Here is an 18,328-nt window from a genome sequence, read left to right on the forward strand (position 1 = left end):
AGCACCAGGAAAGTACAAGCCATTTTACAGTAAGAAAATTTAAATCACAACTTCACCTTTTTACTCAGATTCATGTTCTCCATCTTTGCCTTGAGCAGTTTCATTTTATTCATAGTAATTGAATTCTCAATAATCTGTTGGCCAGAAGGTGATGCCTCTGTCTCATCTTCATCATCAGCATATAAGTTATAAACTGAACCACCGCTGAAAATAAAAGAAAGTTTGTGTTCACCCTCTAATCACATAATTATGTTTTAATGAAGTAGTGTTCTCGCAACTAGAGCCATAACCATAGTTGATCTGTTGACAAAGCATTATGTAAAGCTGTTTGCAAAGACATTTCAAATCCATTTAGTTTAGCATATAAGCATTCCTTATAAGATGCTCACACAAAGTGATGATGCTGAAATCAGAACATAGCCACGCTTCTGTAAAGTTGTTATACCATATACAGTTGGTTCACACTCACTATATATTTTCCCCACAGAAGGGATATCCAGTTCCACAAATGTCTCCTGAAGGTATGGCCAAAGCTTTTAACTGTGTGACTCAGACAACAAGCTGATCAGTTTTCCAGTTAACCAGACACTGGCATGGAAGCAAAGTCCAAATTTCTATCCATCCTGAGGGGTGTTCTCACCATAAATGGAAATGGAAGGGTCACCCATGTGGATGTGATATTCTACTTCTCCTTTTCAAAATAAAAATAAAAAAAAATAAAAAATAAAGGATCAGTTTAGGTTTCCAAAGTCTCATACTTGGAAAAAAAAAAAAACCAAACAGATTAGAATTGCTAGTCCCAAGACAAAATGTTTTAACTCAGTAGTCACTGGAAATTTATAGTACCACAGAACGCAAAAGAACGCAAAACCTCAATGTTTTAAAGTTATTTGACTTGTTTCTCCTATGAAGCAATGGAGCATTAATCACTAACACACATCCAACATTTGACATTGAAATGAAAGAACCATTAGGAGTGTCCAACTCATTACAAATTGATGCATTTTCGACACTGTATATAGTACATTTTAAAGAGGGTTTTAATTCTTCCCTTAGGCTGTCAGTACCTAGAAATCGTGACGATCCAAAAATTCCCCTGTTCATGCAAATGTCTTAGTAGATTTAACTAAAGTTTCCAAAATAGACCAAAGAAGAACTAAAGGTCACGAGAAAGTCAGCACCAAAAAACCCCATTTAAAAAAAACAAAACAAAACAAAACAAAAAAAAAAAAAACCACCAAAAAAACCAAACAACAAAAAAACAAACCACCCAACTTTTTTTTCCTCCACTAATTAGAGCTGGCATCTTACCTGATTCTTGGAAATATTCTGCTGCCCTTAGTCAAAAGCCAGTATTTTTGCACTGACTCTCCAAATCCATTTCCTAAAATGCAGGAAAATTCTAAAGGCAGCACGACTTCAGGAGACAGATATTTAAGAGCAAGACGGCAGCAAATTCAAAGCAGGGGTCAGCAAAATAGTCCAGTCATTTCTTATCAAAAACTGAACAGCTCCATCTGGGGACAGCCAGTTTGGTAAAGACTCAACACCAAAGAATAATTTCAGAATTTTAACTCTGCAAAGACTTAAGTCACCAACTGAAAACAATTCTTGGAACTTCTCTTTGCTCAGGGTAATGATAGAAAGAAAAGTGGTGTGTCTCATACGTTTGGCTGGTTTTTTTGCTTCCTTGGTTGTTTTTTTCAAGGTGGGTTTTTGTTTTGTTTTAATGCAAAAAGAATCGTTATCCTTTTTCTTGCATTTCCTGGCTAAAGAGGAGCCAAAAAAACACACACCCCTCAAAAAAAAAAAAAAAAAAAAAAAAAAAAAAAAAAAAAAAAGAAGAGTAACAGAAATATTTTTTTGCTTTGATTGTAAAATTATAGAAGATGAACAAGAATCTTCGCTCTTGATCATACTTTTAGCCCATTTTCCAATGAGTAAATTTCAAATTTACTGTGTCCATAGGTGTCAACATTCCCGAGATCTTGCTTGTAAATGCATGCCTCAAAAATGATCAGTAGCTTGCTGAAACCTTTTGACATCAGTGCTTGCCAGTCCTGTACCACAGCTTCAACAATTTTCTTTTAATCCAGAGACAATAATCATCATATTTACACCTTGTCAAGTTTTAACCATTAGCTTAACCACAGATGAAATAAAATGATCTGGAGAAACAAAACCCAAATCAATGTCTCATGTCTAAATTGCAGTCATTAAATTCTGCTCCACACACAAACAATGTGAGAAAAGCTGATAAACAAGTGCCTCAAAAACTCTCAGTCACCAGTATATGCACACATACAAACACTTTTAACTGTCAGTGTGGAAAGTGTTACTATTCAGAGTGATTCACAGCCTTCCTCTATAAAGATGAAATGAAAAGGTCTGATTTGCTTCCATTCTCTCCTCCCTTTGCTACTGTTTCCATTTCCCACAAAGGCTGCCCAGCCATAACAACAAATTAAAAAAGTAAGGATTTCTCCCCCACCAAATCAGTGTCTGCCTTAGAAGAAAAACTAATAAACGAACACCCCTCGAAAGCACAGAGGAAGAGAAACAACTGAAGCTGAATGTTTTCAACTCAGGTGGCTTTTAACCTAACTGGATCATTTAACCAGTGACAGCACATTTCTTAAGCACAACATATTTGACTTTTATACACGCTCTTGAGCTTTGAAAAGCTTACCAACATGCCTTATAAGAGCCAAAAGAATGTGTTTTATTCCTCCGGTTTGCTACCTTTAGCCAATCTCAAGTAAATAGTAAATTACTATTTAATTTATACACTAGGATTATCTAATTGAAAACTACTACAAGTTTCAGACAATTGTCCATGCTAGTTTTAAATGGGGGGTGGGGGAAAAACTAAACCATCTCCCACACCCAAGAATATGAATACGTAGGCAGATACCAGAGTGCCCATTATACTGGAAAAAAATCAAAGTTCAAACTCCTTCTGAGAATTCCTTGCATCAATTCACAGTATAGCATCCACAGTTCTAGCTCTTCAGATGTTCATTTGCAGTTAAAGGTAGAAGGGAAGAATGTGGTAGTAGGCAGACTATCAGCAAGTACCAGAATTACACCCATCTGCTCCTCTTTCCAGAAGTTTATTTAGCCCAATGCACCAACAAGGTTCTCAGTTCTTACTGATGATGGTGGTTTTTACCTATGTTGAATATACACACAATATCGTAAGTGGCTATTTACTGAAAATGAGTGCAGGGGTTGAAAGATGATCTAAAATACTTGTGTATTTCCTTATCTTATTTTTTTTTTTTATATAATATTATTTCAGAATATTAAAAAAGAAAACACCAGCAAAAAAAAAAAAAACAAACCACCAACACCCCCCCAGTTTCTCCGAAACTTCAGACAAACCCTCTCAGGATTTTTCACTACCAAGCTTCCTGACTAATCATTTGGTGAAGTCATAGCCATATGAAAAAGTTTATGCTGTGAACAGAAGAATGTTTATGAACTAAACAAATGCCTTAAGATGGAAGAGAAATATATTTATTGCTAAATTGACTCTCATGTGAAATGTTCCCTTTTAGAAAGGGCTGGAATGCTGAGAATTACTGTAAGCATGAGGTCAGCTTTATCTCACTCTATTGACACACACAGTGATAGATCACTGTCAGCATGGCTGCTAACCACAAGGTACTACTGTGTTGTTAGGCTTACCAGTTACAGCATTTTAGTAGCCTTTAGGGCACATTTCTTGCAGTATTTCAGATATTCTTTTGATAAAGTCAACAAATAAAGCTAAAAATTATACAGCATCCCCTTTTGAATAATAATATAGAGATTAAAACCAACTTTACCCCAAAGATTCAGATAATGGTGTTAAAGTGCCATCTCCCCGGTCTACCACACGGAAGAAATTCAACTGATCTCCTTCTCGATATACTAAGAAGGTAACTTGTTTGTTGGATGGCCCTTTTTCCCAAATCTCGTCTCTAGTGGGATCCATATACTCAGCCATTTCCCTGATAGGGTCTTCCACAGGAACTACGAAGAGAAAAACAAAAACAAAACAGCCCAGAGTAAACCCAAATTATTACTATTATTGTTTTGATCACCTTTGAGAGCTCAGCTCAGTTTACAATGGGAATTCCCAATCTAGAAGATATGCTGTTAGTTTGTTTTCCGAGTCAAAATTATCAAGGGGATTTCTCCATTTTCATTCCTCTATAGATGATCCACGTAATCAGGTTTATCATTGGACTAAACCAATGCCTGATTCTTAATAACCAGATTTTAAAATCTATTTGTATAATGACATTACAGTATCATTTTTTCTGCAGGTGAAGAATTGCTGATTTTAAGACTTAACAATTCTATACATATAAACACAGTTGTTAAACTAAGGGTAAACAAAATGAAAAGGATGGTGCACTTGGTATGCTAAAAAAGAAAAGATGTAAAAAAAAAAAAAAAACCCTCCATTTTTGTTAAGTACTTTCCATTTGATTTGGAACTGAAGTCTGCTCATCTAGAATGCTTAGCTAAGAAAAGCTGTTTATGGTTATAAGATGTTGCATGAAACTGTTTTGAACTCGGTTAGCGCTTACCTCTTCTAGTGTTAATAGGTCCACCTCGCATAGCCAGAACTAATTTCAGAGTGCAGCCTTCCGAAATGCTGAAAATAATAAATAAATTCTTGTAGCATTTTTGATTACTTATGCTAACATTTAGAAACATTAATTGCCATTTTATTCTGTACTTACCTATAATCATTCAAACAATAGTCATCCCTCAGTTCTGTATTATTCCAAATTAAGTGCTGCTGAGAGACAGGAATACCTAAACAAAACAAACAAATAAAAGATTATTAAAATTCAAGCTTGATGGCAGTTCTGCTTTTTTAAGAATGAAAAATGTGGGGTAATGGAAGAGAGGTGAGAAAGTGAATTACAGGGGAAAGACAAGAGGAAGTGGGAAAAGGCACTTGAGCAGCCTTCAGTCATGATATCCAACCTCCCAAAAGGCTATTAAGAACAATAGCTGTTTTTCTTTGAAAATCAAAGTTAAGATTTTCAGCAGGCTTGTATTCACACACAATCTTTTGGCTTCTTTTGGTCTGTAGAAGTATGCAACTGCTTCAGGCTTACTGAATACTTGCTCTTTTCCAGTCTTCAGATGAGAGCGTTTTTTTCCTGTCGTCTGTACTTCAGAGCTTTATGTCTACTGACATGATAAAACTTCTAACTATAGAACTGCTGAATAATTCACAGACTGATATTCTGTATTACAGTAAAGACAAGGTTGCATTAAGGCAGCTCTATTACAGTGGTGACAACTCTAAATGTTTTTTTATCATTGCTTGGTTTGGAACCAGAAAGTTCACATGTACAGTATAGTACCATAGCAGGTAGTCAAACTTCGCACTACAAACACTTTTATTTTGTTGTGGGTGTTCTTTCAGGCCATCAGAACATTTTATTACGCATATACAATATTGTTCATTTTCAACTCAAGTTCTGGGACAGATGTGGCTAACTATTTTTTGTTAAAGGGAAGCAAGCATTATGAATATTTCCTTATTAAAAATCCATATTCTACACAACAATTAACTTTGTCAACTTAGTCAACTAATTTAGATACAGATGTAATACACATAAATAAGCATAAGCCGGTACAACCTGAGGTCTTCACACATTTTTACTAGAATGCTATCACTTTCCAAATTTGGGATAGAATCCAACAGGAAAAGATGAGACATCTCAGATCACACACAGAAAAAAAAATTAATAAATTCTTCCCTTCAGCATCAAAAAGAAGTACTGTTGTTCAATTTGTCCAGTGAAGTCCAGGTAATTAAGATCTCTCTGTGCATTCCTGCCAAATTGTAATTAAAATGAAAGCCTAGAGAGGCCAGAACTACTTTTTCAAAAGGGTCTAAACACACTCCTCAGCCTAAGAAGTAAAAACTACAAATATTTTTTCCAAAAGGTTACATTAAAATAACCTTATCTTATACTTTTATTTACTGCATGTTCAGGTACTCTAAAGGATATACAAGTAGCAATGCTACACAGGAAGACTTCCCAAAGTACATCTGGCAAGAGAACACAAAGATCAGACTCTTCCAGGTGGTTTTTAAACACATCTCAGCTCCCCAAAGCTTGCAAGAGCGCTGAGCAAGCTGTGGCAAAAGGTCAGTTAAGTAGCCACTTCCTAGCTGGAGGAATGGCACAAAGCTACCAACACCCATCACTAGCAAGGAAGAAAAGAGGACCAGATTCTGATGAAAGTCCAAACAGATTCAACAGGCAAGTAGGAGACATGCTAAGTGGACATCCTTGTGCAGAAGAGGGAGTGCACTTTGCAACCGTCGTTGTTATTTAAGTTTTAGAGAAGATGACAATTTCCTTTTCTCACCACAGCTAACATCATCTTGTCTTTCATGAACAACCAACACAACTTTACTTCAGTTGGACAGCATTTAATGTGAATCCTATATCCTCTGAAGTCCACAAGACATTTATGAGAGGAATATGTTCATATAGTAGACTAACATAAGTGCTACTACACTGCCAGCTATTTAATAACTGGTTCTTGGTTATGATTCAAGTCTGCATCGTAAGCAAAACACGAACAAGCTGGCAACAGCCAGCAAGTCTACAGTGAAGTTGTTTTCTGTGTTGTTTTGCAGTCTTCTGATTACAAACAGTCATTACTGTCTGCATTTGTTATGGTTTCAGCAGCCTCCAAGGAGCAATTTCCAATTACTTTGATAAACCAAGAGAGCATTTGTTAAAAAGACTGGCTTGCAACTGGCAGTACTGCAGTGAAACATGGTTTTGTTCATTTAACAATGACAATGTATTTTTGATGAAATGAACAGATGAAAAGACTATACTCTGCTGTAATGAAAAACAGACAAGTCTTTATTACTAATTCCTTTTTATGCTGCTTTTTAAGAATTCTGTATACACAGAGGAAATGTGCTTTATAGGTTCAGGTGCAGAAAAATATGATCAGCTGTCCCTTTTCTGGATTATAGTAAGGCTTTCTTGAGAAGACATTTGTGCATGGGATCAGCATGTAAAACTGGCAACAATAATAAGAACTGCAAGACACCCATCCACTCTCCCTAAGCAGCACAGGACTGTATCACTGGCCTGCTCTAGATCGGTTCTGAGAAGAGAGGTAAGTAGGGTAACAAGCTACATCTCAGTGCCCAGAATGACTTGGCCTAGCCAGGTGATGCTACAGGACAGAAGAGTCTGCAGACTTCTAGTGGTGCTTTTGTCTGCCCTATTCCCTCCTGCCCCCATCCCCTGGGCTGCTCCATTATCTCAGGAATTCCCATCAGGCCTTGGCCTTTGTGTAATGAGTTGGGCAGTGAAGTGTCCCTTGACCATACCAGGAACTCTTGCATGGCTAAGGGGGGAAGCACTGATCGCATCAGGGGCTCCTGTTCCCTGGCTAAGGTAGGAAAGGAGAGCGGAGATAAAATCAGTCATCCCCTGACTGCCTTAGAACACTCCTTCCTGTGATGTAGCCTGAGTAGAATGGTACCATTGCTACTGGAGGTTTGAGAAATTTCTAGTAATTACCAACTCAGATTGTGGTCAGGATGGAAATTTACTAATGACTAAAGCAAATCATCTTGTGACCCTATAAACAGTGGTCCTGAGTGAGACCCTTTGAGCACTCCTGGACCACAGCAGGCTTCAACCAGCATCGCTCTCTGAGTTGGATGCCCCTCAGAGTATGCAAACCCTAAAGTTTGTGATAATTGGAGGACCACCACCAAAAGACAGGACCCTTGAGACTCAGCCTTCACCCACTGAGAAATGCTGAGACATCAGGAATATTTCCGTGACCTCGAGGGGATTTTTAGCAGGTATGGCTACATATGTCTTCATGTATGCATGTGTGTGTGTAGGTTTTATATAGATTGCTATATAGATTATATATGCTATATAGACTTCATATAGATTGCTATAGCAAGTGTAGTAAATACTATTGACTTACTTTATAAGATCCATCTTAAAATTGCAAACTGCTAGTAGGTGAAAGCTGTGTAAAAATTCCCTCTGTGGTGAATTGGTACACTTGTAACCCTTTAGATATATACCGCTGACCAAGTCTGAGACTAAAACTAGACTCTGCTGCACCTAGGCTCCTTGGGGAGTTTAGAAAGCAAGGGGGTCTATTCTGAAGCTTGTGACTCAACAGGAGGGTCTCCCTAACCCTTTTGCACCTTCAGTCTATCATTCATCTTCAGCTAGATTTTCCTTTGTGCGTTTCATCCATGTAATAAGTAAGAGTGAACCTTGCCATTAAATTCTGTTAAGTTGCACTTTTATTAACTCACTATAAAACTATGCTTGCTAATAACTTTGATGGTCTTTCTTTAAGCAACCTTAAACCACTCTTCATGCAAGACTGTCTCCTGAAATGGCTGCAGATGCACTGACAATCTGACCTACTAAAACAGGGGGAGGAAAGGAGAGAAGTACTCTGTCCTGTCTCTGAATCAGCATATCAGATACATTCTTAAGCTTCACTCCTTTACTCTTCTTTCTGGCATGCTAAGCAGGTTCACCAGAGAAACTGACATGGTCGCACTGGACCCAGAAACAAATAACCAAACCTGTAGATTTCAGAACAAACTTGATTTTATGTTGTGTGTAAAAGGTTACTGTGTTTAAAAACACCACAAACATTTAGAAGTCAAAGTTCAGAGAGTTTACCTATCTTTGATCCAATGGCCAAATTGCTGGAAAGTTTCTTATTTGTTCCTGCTTGCAGAAAGGCTGTGCTGACAAGTCTTATTTTCCCCCACAAACTAGCTACGCTAGGGAAGAGGTGCAAAGGTTCACAACTTACGGCAGCAGGACTGTTTTCACAACTCTCAAACCTCACAGCTTTCATTTGCACGATAGTAAGCTACGTTAGTTAGCGTACATGGTGATCAGTGCTGACCTATTCTTTATTCTAGGAATTGATGGAGGAGACTGTAACAGCAAGTCATCATTAACTGGATACAGGCCCAATTTCCTGGCAAAGGTGACCTTATTTACACCTTCCAGATGCTGCTCTAACCATCTGATCTGGGCACAAGCTTGCATTTGCAGGAATGTCTTCCCAGCTCAGACAAGGCGTAAGCTTAAAGAAGCTTCATGAACTTCTAGTTTCTATCAGCACAGTAAACAGGCAAATAACAAAGCAAACAGGAGACACAGAGGAAAAGTAGCAGACAGAAGAAAAGCGAGATTTTTTGAAAACTTGTTACCCTTATGCAACCTACTTACTCCAGTCCTGACAGAAACATAACTATTTTCTCTAATATAAGTAGTAATAAATACATACTCTGAATTCATATAATTTAGAAAGAAATTACAACATCCAGAAGAAATCTGCTTGATATTCATCCACTTCCTTTGCTTCGGGTGAAGCTGCTGTTCATAGGCAGCAAAAAAATGACAGCAAAAAGACCAAAGTATCAACTCTCACGATGAATTAAGAGTACGCACACATACAACAAAATTACTATTGCATCTGTTGTTCCCTGCTGAACACAAGCATTCCAAATTAAGATGTACTCTAAAAGCTAGTTCTGTTTTTCCCCTTTACGATAATACAAGAACAAGAGAATACCTAAGTTTTCATCTAAAAAAGTAGATGTTTCCATATATGCAGACCATGAAATTCACTTGCAAGCAGTCACTGAACAAATCATGACCAAGTTGTTTCTTCTTCTTTTAAAACTAGCTATGTAAATGAAGGCCTTAACCCTCCAGCTGTAGAATGCAACTTAATTCCCACAAAATAACAATACCACTATCACCAAATCCCAACCCCCACCTCTTCCCTTGAGACTTGATCCTATCTTACTGAACGCACACATTTACAGATATTATCTACGGCTCTTTAACAGATGAAAGAATTAGCCACTCCGGGAATACACTATCTGAATGTTCCTTCTATAAAATTCAGTATAATAATTGGTGTTTCCAAATGAGGAATACTAAACTTTGCCCAGCAGCTACAAAGACTTGTGCAATAGAGGCAGCAAGAAGATACCTTCCAGAAAAACAACGCAAAAAGCTATTTCCTCTTTCAATGAAGTCCCGCTATTTTTAAGTACCATTCATGTGTCTTTCATGTCACCTTGAAACTCAGGTACCACCTTATCCATATCCTGCTCATCCATGTCCATCCAACACATGATCCTGCTTTCAAATACAAAAAATCAAATAAAACCAATGGAGCAGGTAACACTGCTGCCCATGCTATGCTGTGCTGCTGGCTGTGAATTCTAGCTTTTATGCCACCAGTAGAGGCAAAGGAAGCTATTTCTTCTCCAGTGTACCATTTTAAAAAGCTCATTCAGTGAATTTGAGACAAGGAGCAATTCACCCTAGGTGGCTCCAAAGTCAGCATTATAGAATCATAGAATCGTAAGGGTTGGAAAGGACCTTAAGATCACCTAGTTCCAACCCCCCTGCCATGGGCAGGGACACCTTGCCCTAAACCACGTGGCTCAAGGCTCTGTCCAACCTGGCCTTTAACACCGCCAGGGATGGAGCATCCACAACCTCCCTGGGCAACCCATTCCAGTGCTTCACCACCCTCACTGTAAAGAACTTCTTCCTTATATCTAGTCTAAACTTCCCCTGTTTAAGTTTGAACCCATTACCCCTTGTCCTACCACTACAGTCCCTAAGGAACAGTCCCTCCCCAGCATCCTTGTAGACCCCCTTCAGATACTGGAAGGCTGCTATGAGGTCTCCACGCAGCCTTCTCTTCTCCAGGCTGAACAGCCCCAACTCTCTCAGCCTGTCTTCATACGGGAGGTGCTCCAGCCCTCTTATCATCCTCGTGGCCCTCCTCTGGACTCACTCCAACAGCTCCATGTCCTTTTTATGTTGAGGACACCAGAACTGTACGCAGTACTCCAAGTGAGGTCTCACAAGAGCAGAGTAGAGGGGCAGGATCACCTCCTTCAACCTGCTGGTCACGCTTCTTTTGATGCAGCCCAGGATACAGTTGGCTTTCTGGGCTGCAAGCACACGCTGCCGGCTCATGTTAAGCTTCTCGTCAACCAACACCCCCAAGTCCTTCTCTGCAGGGCTGCTCTGAATCTCTTCTCTGCCCAGCCTGTAGCAGTGCCTGGGATTGCCCGACGCAGGTGTAGGACCTTACACTTGGCTTGGTTAAACTTCATAAGGTTGGCATCGGCCCACCTCACAAGCATGTCAAGGTCCCTCTGGATGGCATCCCTTCCCTCCAGCGTATCAACCGAACCACACAGCTTGGTGTCGTCGGCAAACCTGCTGAGGGCGCGCTCAATCCCACTGTCCATGTCGCCGACAAAGATGTTGAACAGGACCGGTCCCAACACCGATCCCTGAGGGACACCACTCGTTACAGGTTTCCAACTGGACATCGAGCCATTTACCACAACTCTTTGCGTGCGGCCATCGAGCCAGTTTTTTATCCACCGAGTGGTCCATCTATCAAATTGATGTCTCTCCAATTTAGAGACAAGGATGTCGTGCAGGACAGTGTCGAACGTTTTGCACAAGTCCAGGTAGATGACGTCAACAATTATAACAAATCTAAATTTTTGGATACCAACTACTTACTTTGCGTGGAACATATCTGAGGACAAATGCCTGGATCTGATCCAAACACATGTCAGATCTGCTTTAACTTCAATTTACAAGTAGATTTGCACTGAAATTTCAGATGCATTAGAACCCATTAATAAATTTTTACCCATATTCTTTACTGACTTAAAACCAACTGGAAACAGAAAGCTGGAGATCTGGAGCTCTTTCTTAGTAAGGTACCAATGTCTACTACAGCTGTCTAAACAGGCCCTTCCCATATCAGATCATTAAACAGGCATCAAGAATGACAAGTATACAAAATTCCTAACATGCCATCCATATTATCCTTTATTACTACAGTGCAGTCTACAGCACTGTATATGTACAAATAACTGATTTTTAGGTTGTTGACAAAGATCAGTTTTCTTAATTTCGTTTTATTATTAGCCTTTTACAACTAGAGGCATTGGTGACATTTGAAAAAATTTGTTAACTTCTGAGACAATTCTAGATTTCGTTCTTGGAGATCTCAGGTCTTAGATAATTTTCCCACAACTTGTCCTTTTATATGCCTACATATTATTATCCTCAACACCCAAATGAGTCCATAGAGACAACACATATACTAGGGACCCTATACAGTCTCACAGCAGTGCAGGAAGCATTCTTCAGCCAGAAGTGCAGCTTAAATGCACCTTTCTGTTCACACCCCATGAAAGATGACACTATACAATAACAAAAAATGAAAAACAGCAGCAGAAACAGGAACAGATGTAAGCTTTATACTTCCCATACTAAATTACAACAGCAATATTACTTTAGGATTTTTGCTCCAGCTGGGTGATTCATTGCTTGCACTTGTGCACTGTAACAGGAACTCTGTCATTTAAAAGTGGTTCATTATTTTTTACATGCAGTATCAACCCCAAAAGCAACCTAAAATTAATTTGTCACTGTGTATCTGTCCCCTCCACACAGAGCCAATCAATCTGTCTTCACTCTGCCTCAAATAAATCATACTAATCAGGACACTGCAGATATTTTAAACTCTGTTCTGGAGTACCAAGGTATTTCAACTGACTTCTAACAATTCAATGATAAGCACCAGTGAAGTCTTATCTTCCACGTTTTAATGAAATTTACTTACTAATAAAGTCCATACAGCAGGCACCTAAACCATTACCATCATTCTATCAACTACAACATGTGAACAAAATTCTGAATAAATATTATAATTTCATTACTGAGCTGTTCTTCTAATAAGAAACTATGACATTTTTGTAAGCTAGGCACACCCAGCCTACAATAATAAGGTACAGGTATAGTTCAAGATGTCTATTGGCAATCTCCTATTTCAAAGTATGAGAAATTCCTCTTCCTTGCACCTCCTACTGTCTTTTCATGCATCCTTTAACACTCACTCCTCCATCTATACTGTCCAGATAGCCTGCCTTCTTGCATACTCTATTGCCTATGCTCCCTTTTAATTCACTCTTAGTTAGCATTCTATCATGTATATGCTTGCATCACTCCTACGCTTATATTCAGTCATGAAGAAAACCCCTTTCCTTTTCTTGTTTCACCTCTAGCCTCCAGGAGCATCTCAACATGTTCTCAGACTTGTGATTAATTATGTCCCTGTCCATAGGAAACAAAAGCACATCCAGATAGCTGCGCTAATGGAGCTACACTGATGTAAACTCTAGTTATCTGCATGGTGGAGCTTTTACTACGTGACCTTACTAGCAAAAAGTCACCCCTGTCGTTGAATGCTTCTGTGTTTTAAGACTTGTCAGCTATATTTTTTTCCATCCATTAGTGCAGATTTCCATAAGAGGAGCACAGTACCTCAGATTCAAGTCTAAAGCATCACATTACATCTCCCAGAGGGTGGGTTCCACACAGACAGAAGAATGAAAAAAGTGTTCAGGTATGCTGGGGAAAGACAGGATGCCTTTTCTTAAAATCAGCAACTCTGATACCCTCAGCTTGTGTAGCTACATAGTTTTCTAACTCCTCCAAAGTGAGGAAAAGGATGCAATGCTTCAAAGTGTATTTTAAATTACGTTCTTTCACACAGGATCACCCTCATTGTAGAGGGAAAGAGGTGAGAGAGGACTAAGCTACATCTTTTCTCCTCACACTAGCACCAGGACTGGACTCATAACTTAAAGGAGGTTTTCACTCTGCAAGATGTGCCAAGTTCATCACTTTAAGACAAAGCAGCGTTCAGCCAGACTTTCACCAGAAAAAGATCATTCACCTAAACAAAATTCTAATCAGTAACTTCAAGCCACCTTTGCATCTGCCTGCACTGCAGCTGTTTTTGTGACTGCAGTATCATAAACAAACCATAAACTGACCAACCTAAGAAGCAACAACCAGAGCACCTATGTTTAAAGTATGCTTGACAGCTGCAATACAAACATACTGCAAGACTCAAGTTTATAATCTTGCTAGTTAACAACTTATGCCAGAGAACACTTTCAATACCAAAAATGCTATATCCCACATCACAATTAATGATCTACCATAGACTTCTAAAGATTTACCTTAATTAAAAAAGGGGGGGTGCGCAAAAATAACAATTCCAGTGAAGTCCAAGCTGTGAACTGACAGGAAAAGGAAAGAGCAGAAAAACCCCTCAATTCCAATTAAACCCAAGCCATAAACCAAGTGCCTAGTTCATATACATATTACTGAACAAGTAATTTATCCAATTTGAATAACAATTATAATTTGTAAAACAAGACTTTCTCTACAGTGATAAAGTTTCTACTGAAATATGACAGAATAGTACCTTCCAGTCTTTGAATTTTAGCTTTCACAGAAATAACCGTTTCAAAAGGGGAAACTCGCAGTTCGAAGCATGTTCCTGTAAGTGTTTCAATGAAGAGCTCCATAGTTTCATAAAAAGGAAGCTTGTAGTGAAATGGTCCCATATTATCTTCGTTGAAAAAAGGAGGCTCTTTCTTGTTGGCCATTACAAAGGATTTACAACTTCCTTGTAAGGAGATCTGTCAGAAAACCACATTCCACTTCCAGCCAAGTCAGCTTTGAGGACAGGTGTGGTGCATCGCTGTTCATGTCTAGGATTTTTCACCTATAAAGCAAACAAGCATAGCTCTAACAACATCTGAATGTAGCTGTTGAAGAGAGTTTCAATTTATTCTTGATGAACAATGGAATAGCTATTAAGAAGCAGTAAATTACTATCTATGTGGTACAACAGATAACTACAAACGGTATTAGTATGTTGTCATTTTAGGACTCTAGTTTCAGACAGCATTCCAGGTCCTACCTACTACCTTTCTCATTTTTACTTTGTTTTCACAAGCGACCTACATTAACGCCCAAAACCAACAAGAGCTGAGCCCTCAGCAGGATCAGACCTGGGAAAAAAACTCCAGGAAGGCATAAACACGGGGACTCGTCCGGGCTCGGGGAGAGCAACAGAACAGACAACAGCTTTGCCTCCTGGGCCGCTCCATGCTCCCCCGGGCCCAGTCCAGCCCTGCACCGGGCGGCAGGCCGGACCCAGGCCAGCAGAGCCGAGCGCTCGCAAACAAAGGAGCGAGAGCAGCTGCCCACCCTCCCTCCCACCCCCCGCAGCCGCCGCGCCTCGGGGCCGCCTCATACCCCGGGTAGGACGCGGGCCCCGCCGCCCAGACCAGCCCTGCCCCAGCCCACCCCCGGGGGGATCCACCCGCCGTCCCTCCAGTGACGCGCTTACCACCCGGCGAAGGGGTTAGCGCATTGCCCCTCTCCTCGGGCCGCAGGGACCCCAAGGGAGCAGCACTCCCGGGGGTCCGGAGGCCGCCGAGCCGGTCCGCGACGGGAGGAGGGAGGGAGGGGTCTCATCTCACCTGCCGCCGCTGGGCCCGCTCGGGGGGAGACACGGCTCCTCTCCCCCCGCGCAGCGCCGCCCGCCGCGCCTCACAGGAGCTCGCCAGCTCCGGCGGGACTCATGGAGCCGGAGGGACTCACGGAGCCGGAGGGACTCACGGAGCGGGGGGGAGGCAGAGGTGCGGGGTAAGGGGGTAGGACCCGGGAGCCGCCCCCAACGCCCGCACCGCCGCCACTCGCTGCCCGGCAGCCCCCGCGCCTACCTCTCCTTCAGGACATCCCCGCCGGGCAGCCTCCTACGGGCCAATGCGACGCCCGTTCTCATGCAGCTCGCCCAATCAGCTCCCTCGAGGGGCGGTGCTCCGGGAGCCGCCGGGGGCGGGTGTCCGCCGGGCCGGGAGCGCTGCTCCCGCTTGTTGTGGTCGTTAAGACGCGGGGAGGCAGAGCGTGCGCGGGGAAGGACCCGGATGCAACGCCCCCGCCGCTAACAACGGCAGCCACGTGACGAAAGGCCGCGGTGGCTCCTGGGACGTGTAGTCTAGCAGCGGTGGCGCTGTGGGCGGTGCGGGGTCAGGCGGTAAGGGCAAGGCCAAGGGGGCGGCGCTCGCCCCGGCCCTAGCGCTGCATTTCCTCAGGGAGAACGCGCAAACCCAGCGTTTATACCTCAAACCGAAACCGAGAGGCACCCAGGCAGCGCTAACGCTTACTAGCGCAGCGCTAGGCCCAGTCGAAGCACAAGTGGGATGACACCCAGCCAGCGCAGGCCCACCCGCTGTCCTGAGCCAGCCCCAGCCGCTGGCAGGAGGCGAGCACGGCTCTTGGGCACTTTTACTCAAGGTCAGTGCTTGGCTCTGCTCTTGCTTCAATGTCAGTCAGTCAGGCTGGTCTCCAGGAGCAGCACTTCTCTCAGACCATCGGAGTCTTCCAGTGAAACGCTAGACAAAACAAGCTTACCTTATTAGGAGGTGCTAATTACATTAAGCAGTTTACTTTCCCTTTAGGTTTTAAATAATGCAAGACCTGCGCTGGGCCTGAAACATAACAGCTAGAGTCAGTTAAAACAAACAGAACACATACTGTGTTTTATCACACGCACACAGCAGGTACAGAACCCTCTGACAAAGAGCGCTGAGCAAGTCGTGGGTGCTGTAACACTGGGCCTCCAGCTCTGCCCTTCCTAGAAAAGTTATAGTTTATCAAATTTTGGTGGAAAAAAGGAAAAAAAAAAAAAAAAAAAAAGGACACAAACCAAGCCAAAACTCAGTTAAAAAAGCCACCACTCTCCCGAAAGCAAAGGGCTTAGACCAGGATTCACAGTTAATTGAGGACCACTTCATTTTAGCACGGGGAAGAGACTCTCTCTGTGCCAGTTTAGAAAGTTTGGGGGGAGGAGGGGTTTTGATCTGTGTCATGGTGCAACTTTCTATCAAGAAGTTTTCTCTACTTTCATATGAAAGTTTAAGAAACATTTTAAGGCAGGAGTTTTTTTTTCCTCCTGCTCCAACAGCTTTTGGCCTCCAGGGTCTTGGCTTGTGAAGAGCACTCTTTGCAATGCTAGTAGAGGTTATTAATGTGAAGGGCCAATAAGAAAGGAGGATGCAGAAAAGAAATAGAAGAATTCACCATCTTTTTCTTCTTTCTCCCAGTATGTCTTTGAAGCCCTTCTAAGCATGGGAGAAAGGAGTAAAGCAGCAGTCCAAATCATGTATGCGGCATATGCAGCAGATGTAATGCCTATAAATAAAGTGCAAGTGCTCTCACTGTAGACACCCATTTGCAAATAGCTCCTACATTCCTTTCCAATCTGCTACTCCCAACTTAGCCCCCATTTAACATGAATCACTGCCAGGCCCACCTATGACTCAAATCAATACACAGTGTTTCTCCTTTATCCCTTCCAACCTTCCATTCTGCTTTTCCCTCATTAGTGCTAGATGCTTCAGCTGCAGTGTTTACTGTGCCTGATAAAGTAAATTCAACTTGAGAAACAAGAGACTGAAGCAGATGTCTCAGAACAAGGGCTTCAATGAAAGTGGGAATTTCTCTCGAAGTCCTCTGAGCACATGCAGAACAGTCTTAAGAGTTGAAGATAAAGCAGTACATCACTATCATTAAAACAGCACATCTAGTTTTAAAGTCAGAATTGCTGGGATTCATTGGTAAAATAAGAGCAACATTTGATCCTTCTACATTTATGCATTTGCTCTGGTTGTATGCATGCAGGAGAGCAAGTGTCTGCCACTGGGCATCAAGTATGGATAATGGCATCAGTTCCAAAAGGACCATCTAGAAAACACAGGAAGCAAGAAGGTTAAGACAAATGCATCGGACAGTTACAAGGATTCTACAAAATAGCAGCCTTCAGCAAACAGCCTACAACATGTTACAGATGAGAAAGGAAACTAGATGGCAAGCCTTTGGGCACAAGTGGGTCTTTGAACTAAGGTGTGCACACAGGCTTGTTAGCCTGGAAGCAACCAAGCATGCTCAGTTCAGATAGACTTCTTGGAAAGTGTTATTTGCAAAACTTTAGCAAATCCAGTTAGGTAAAAAAAATCTCTTTAGTGGCTTACAACTTGAATAGAAGACAACATCAGTTTTCTGGTGTTTTCATAGAGCACTAGGTGCTCATCTATAACACGCTCTTTCTGGCAGAGAAGTTTTAGCCATTGTTATTTTTATAGACCACATTAGCTGCCAATATGAAATACCCTCTCTGTGAATGGTGTCAAGTCCTGCACTAAGACTTATTAACTGCTTGATTACATAAGAAGAGAAGCTGTACCTGATAACAGAACCCAGTCTTACCCTAACATTAGCTCAGTTGATTGGCAGCTGACGCAGACAAGGCACTGTAGTGGTTTTGGTTGTTTTCAAGTAACGAAAAGTGGTCCTTAGCAAGT

The 18,328-nt window shown here is 41.4% G+C and overlaps 2 protein-coding genes across 4 annotated transcripts in view; both read right to left on the reverse strand.

The window, feature by feature from the left end:
- ZFAND4 (zinc finger AN1-type containing 4) overlaps nt 1-15,731 on the reverse strand; it is a 28,008-nt gene extending 12,277 nt beyond the window's left edge. Inside the window, exons 1-6 of the mRNA XM_030487834.2 lie at nt 15,446-15,731; nt 14,380-14,682; nt 4,737-4,812; nt 4,581-4,648; nt 3,831-4,017; nt 57-204 (exon numbers count right to left, since the gene is read on the reverse strand). Of these exons, the coding sequence (XP_030343694.1) occupies nt 57-204; nt 3,831-4,017; nt 4,581-4,648; nt 4,737-4,812; nt 14,380-14,563 (663 nt within the window). The 5' untranslated portion in view covers nt 14,564-14,682; nt 15,446-15,731. The remainder of the gene's footprint in view (nt 1-56; nt 205-3,830; nt 4,018-4,580; nt 4,649-4,736; nt 4,813-14,379; nt 14,683-15,445) is intronic.
- Nucleotides 14,600-18,328, reverse strand: part of WASHC2C (WASH complex subunit 2C) — a 39,994-nt gene continuing 36,265 nt past the window's right edge. Inside the window, exons 32-33 of one of the 3 annotated variants that reach the window (XR_003991629.1) lie at nt 18,234-18,318; nt 17,304-17,711 (exon numbers count right to left, since the gene is read on the reverse strand). The gene's annotated coding sequence lies outside the window, so the exon portion shown is untranslated. Of the gene's footprint in view, nt 14,683-17,303; nt 17,712-18,233; nt 18,319-18,328 lie in introns of those variants that run through there. The other 2 variants (XR_003991631.1, XR_003991630.1) reach the window with 2 other exon arrangements.

This window comes from Strigops habroptila, chromosome 5, assembly GCF_004027225.2.
Source record: "Strigops habroptila isolate Jane chromosome 5, bStrHab1.2.pri, whole genome shotgun sequence".
NCBI classification, from domain to species: domain Eukaryota; kingdom Metazoa; phylum Chordata; class Aves; order Psittaciformes; family Psittacidae; genus Strigops; species Strigops habroptila.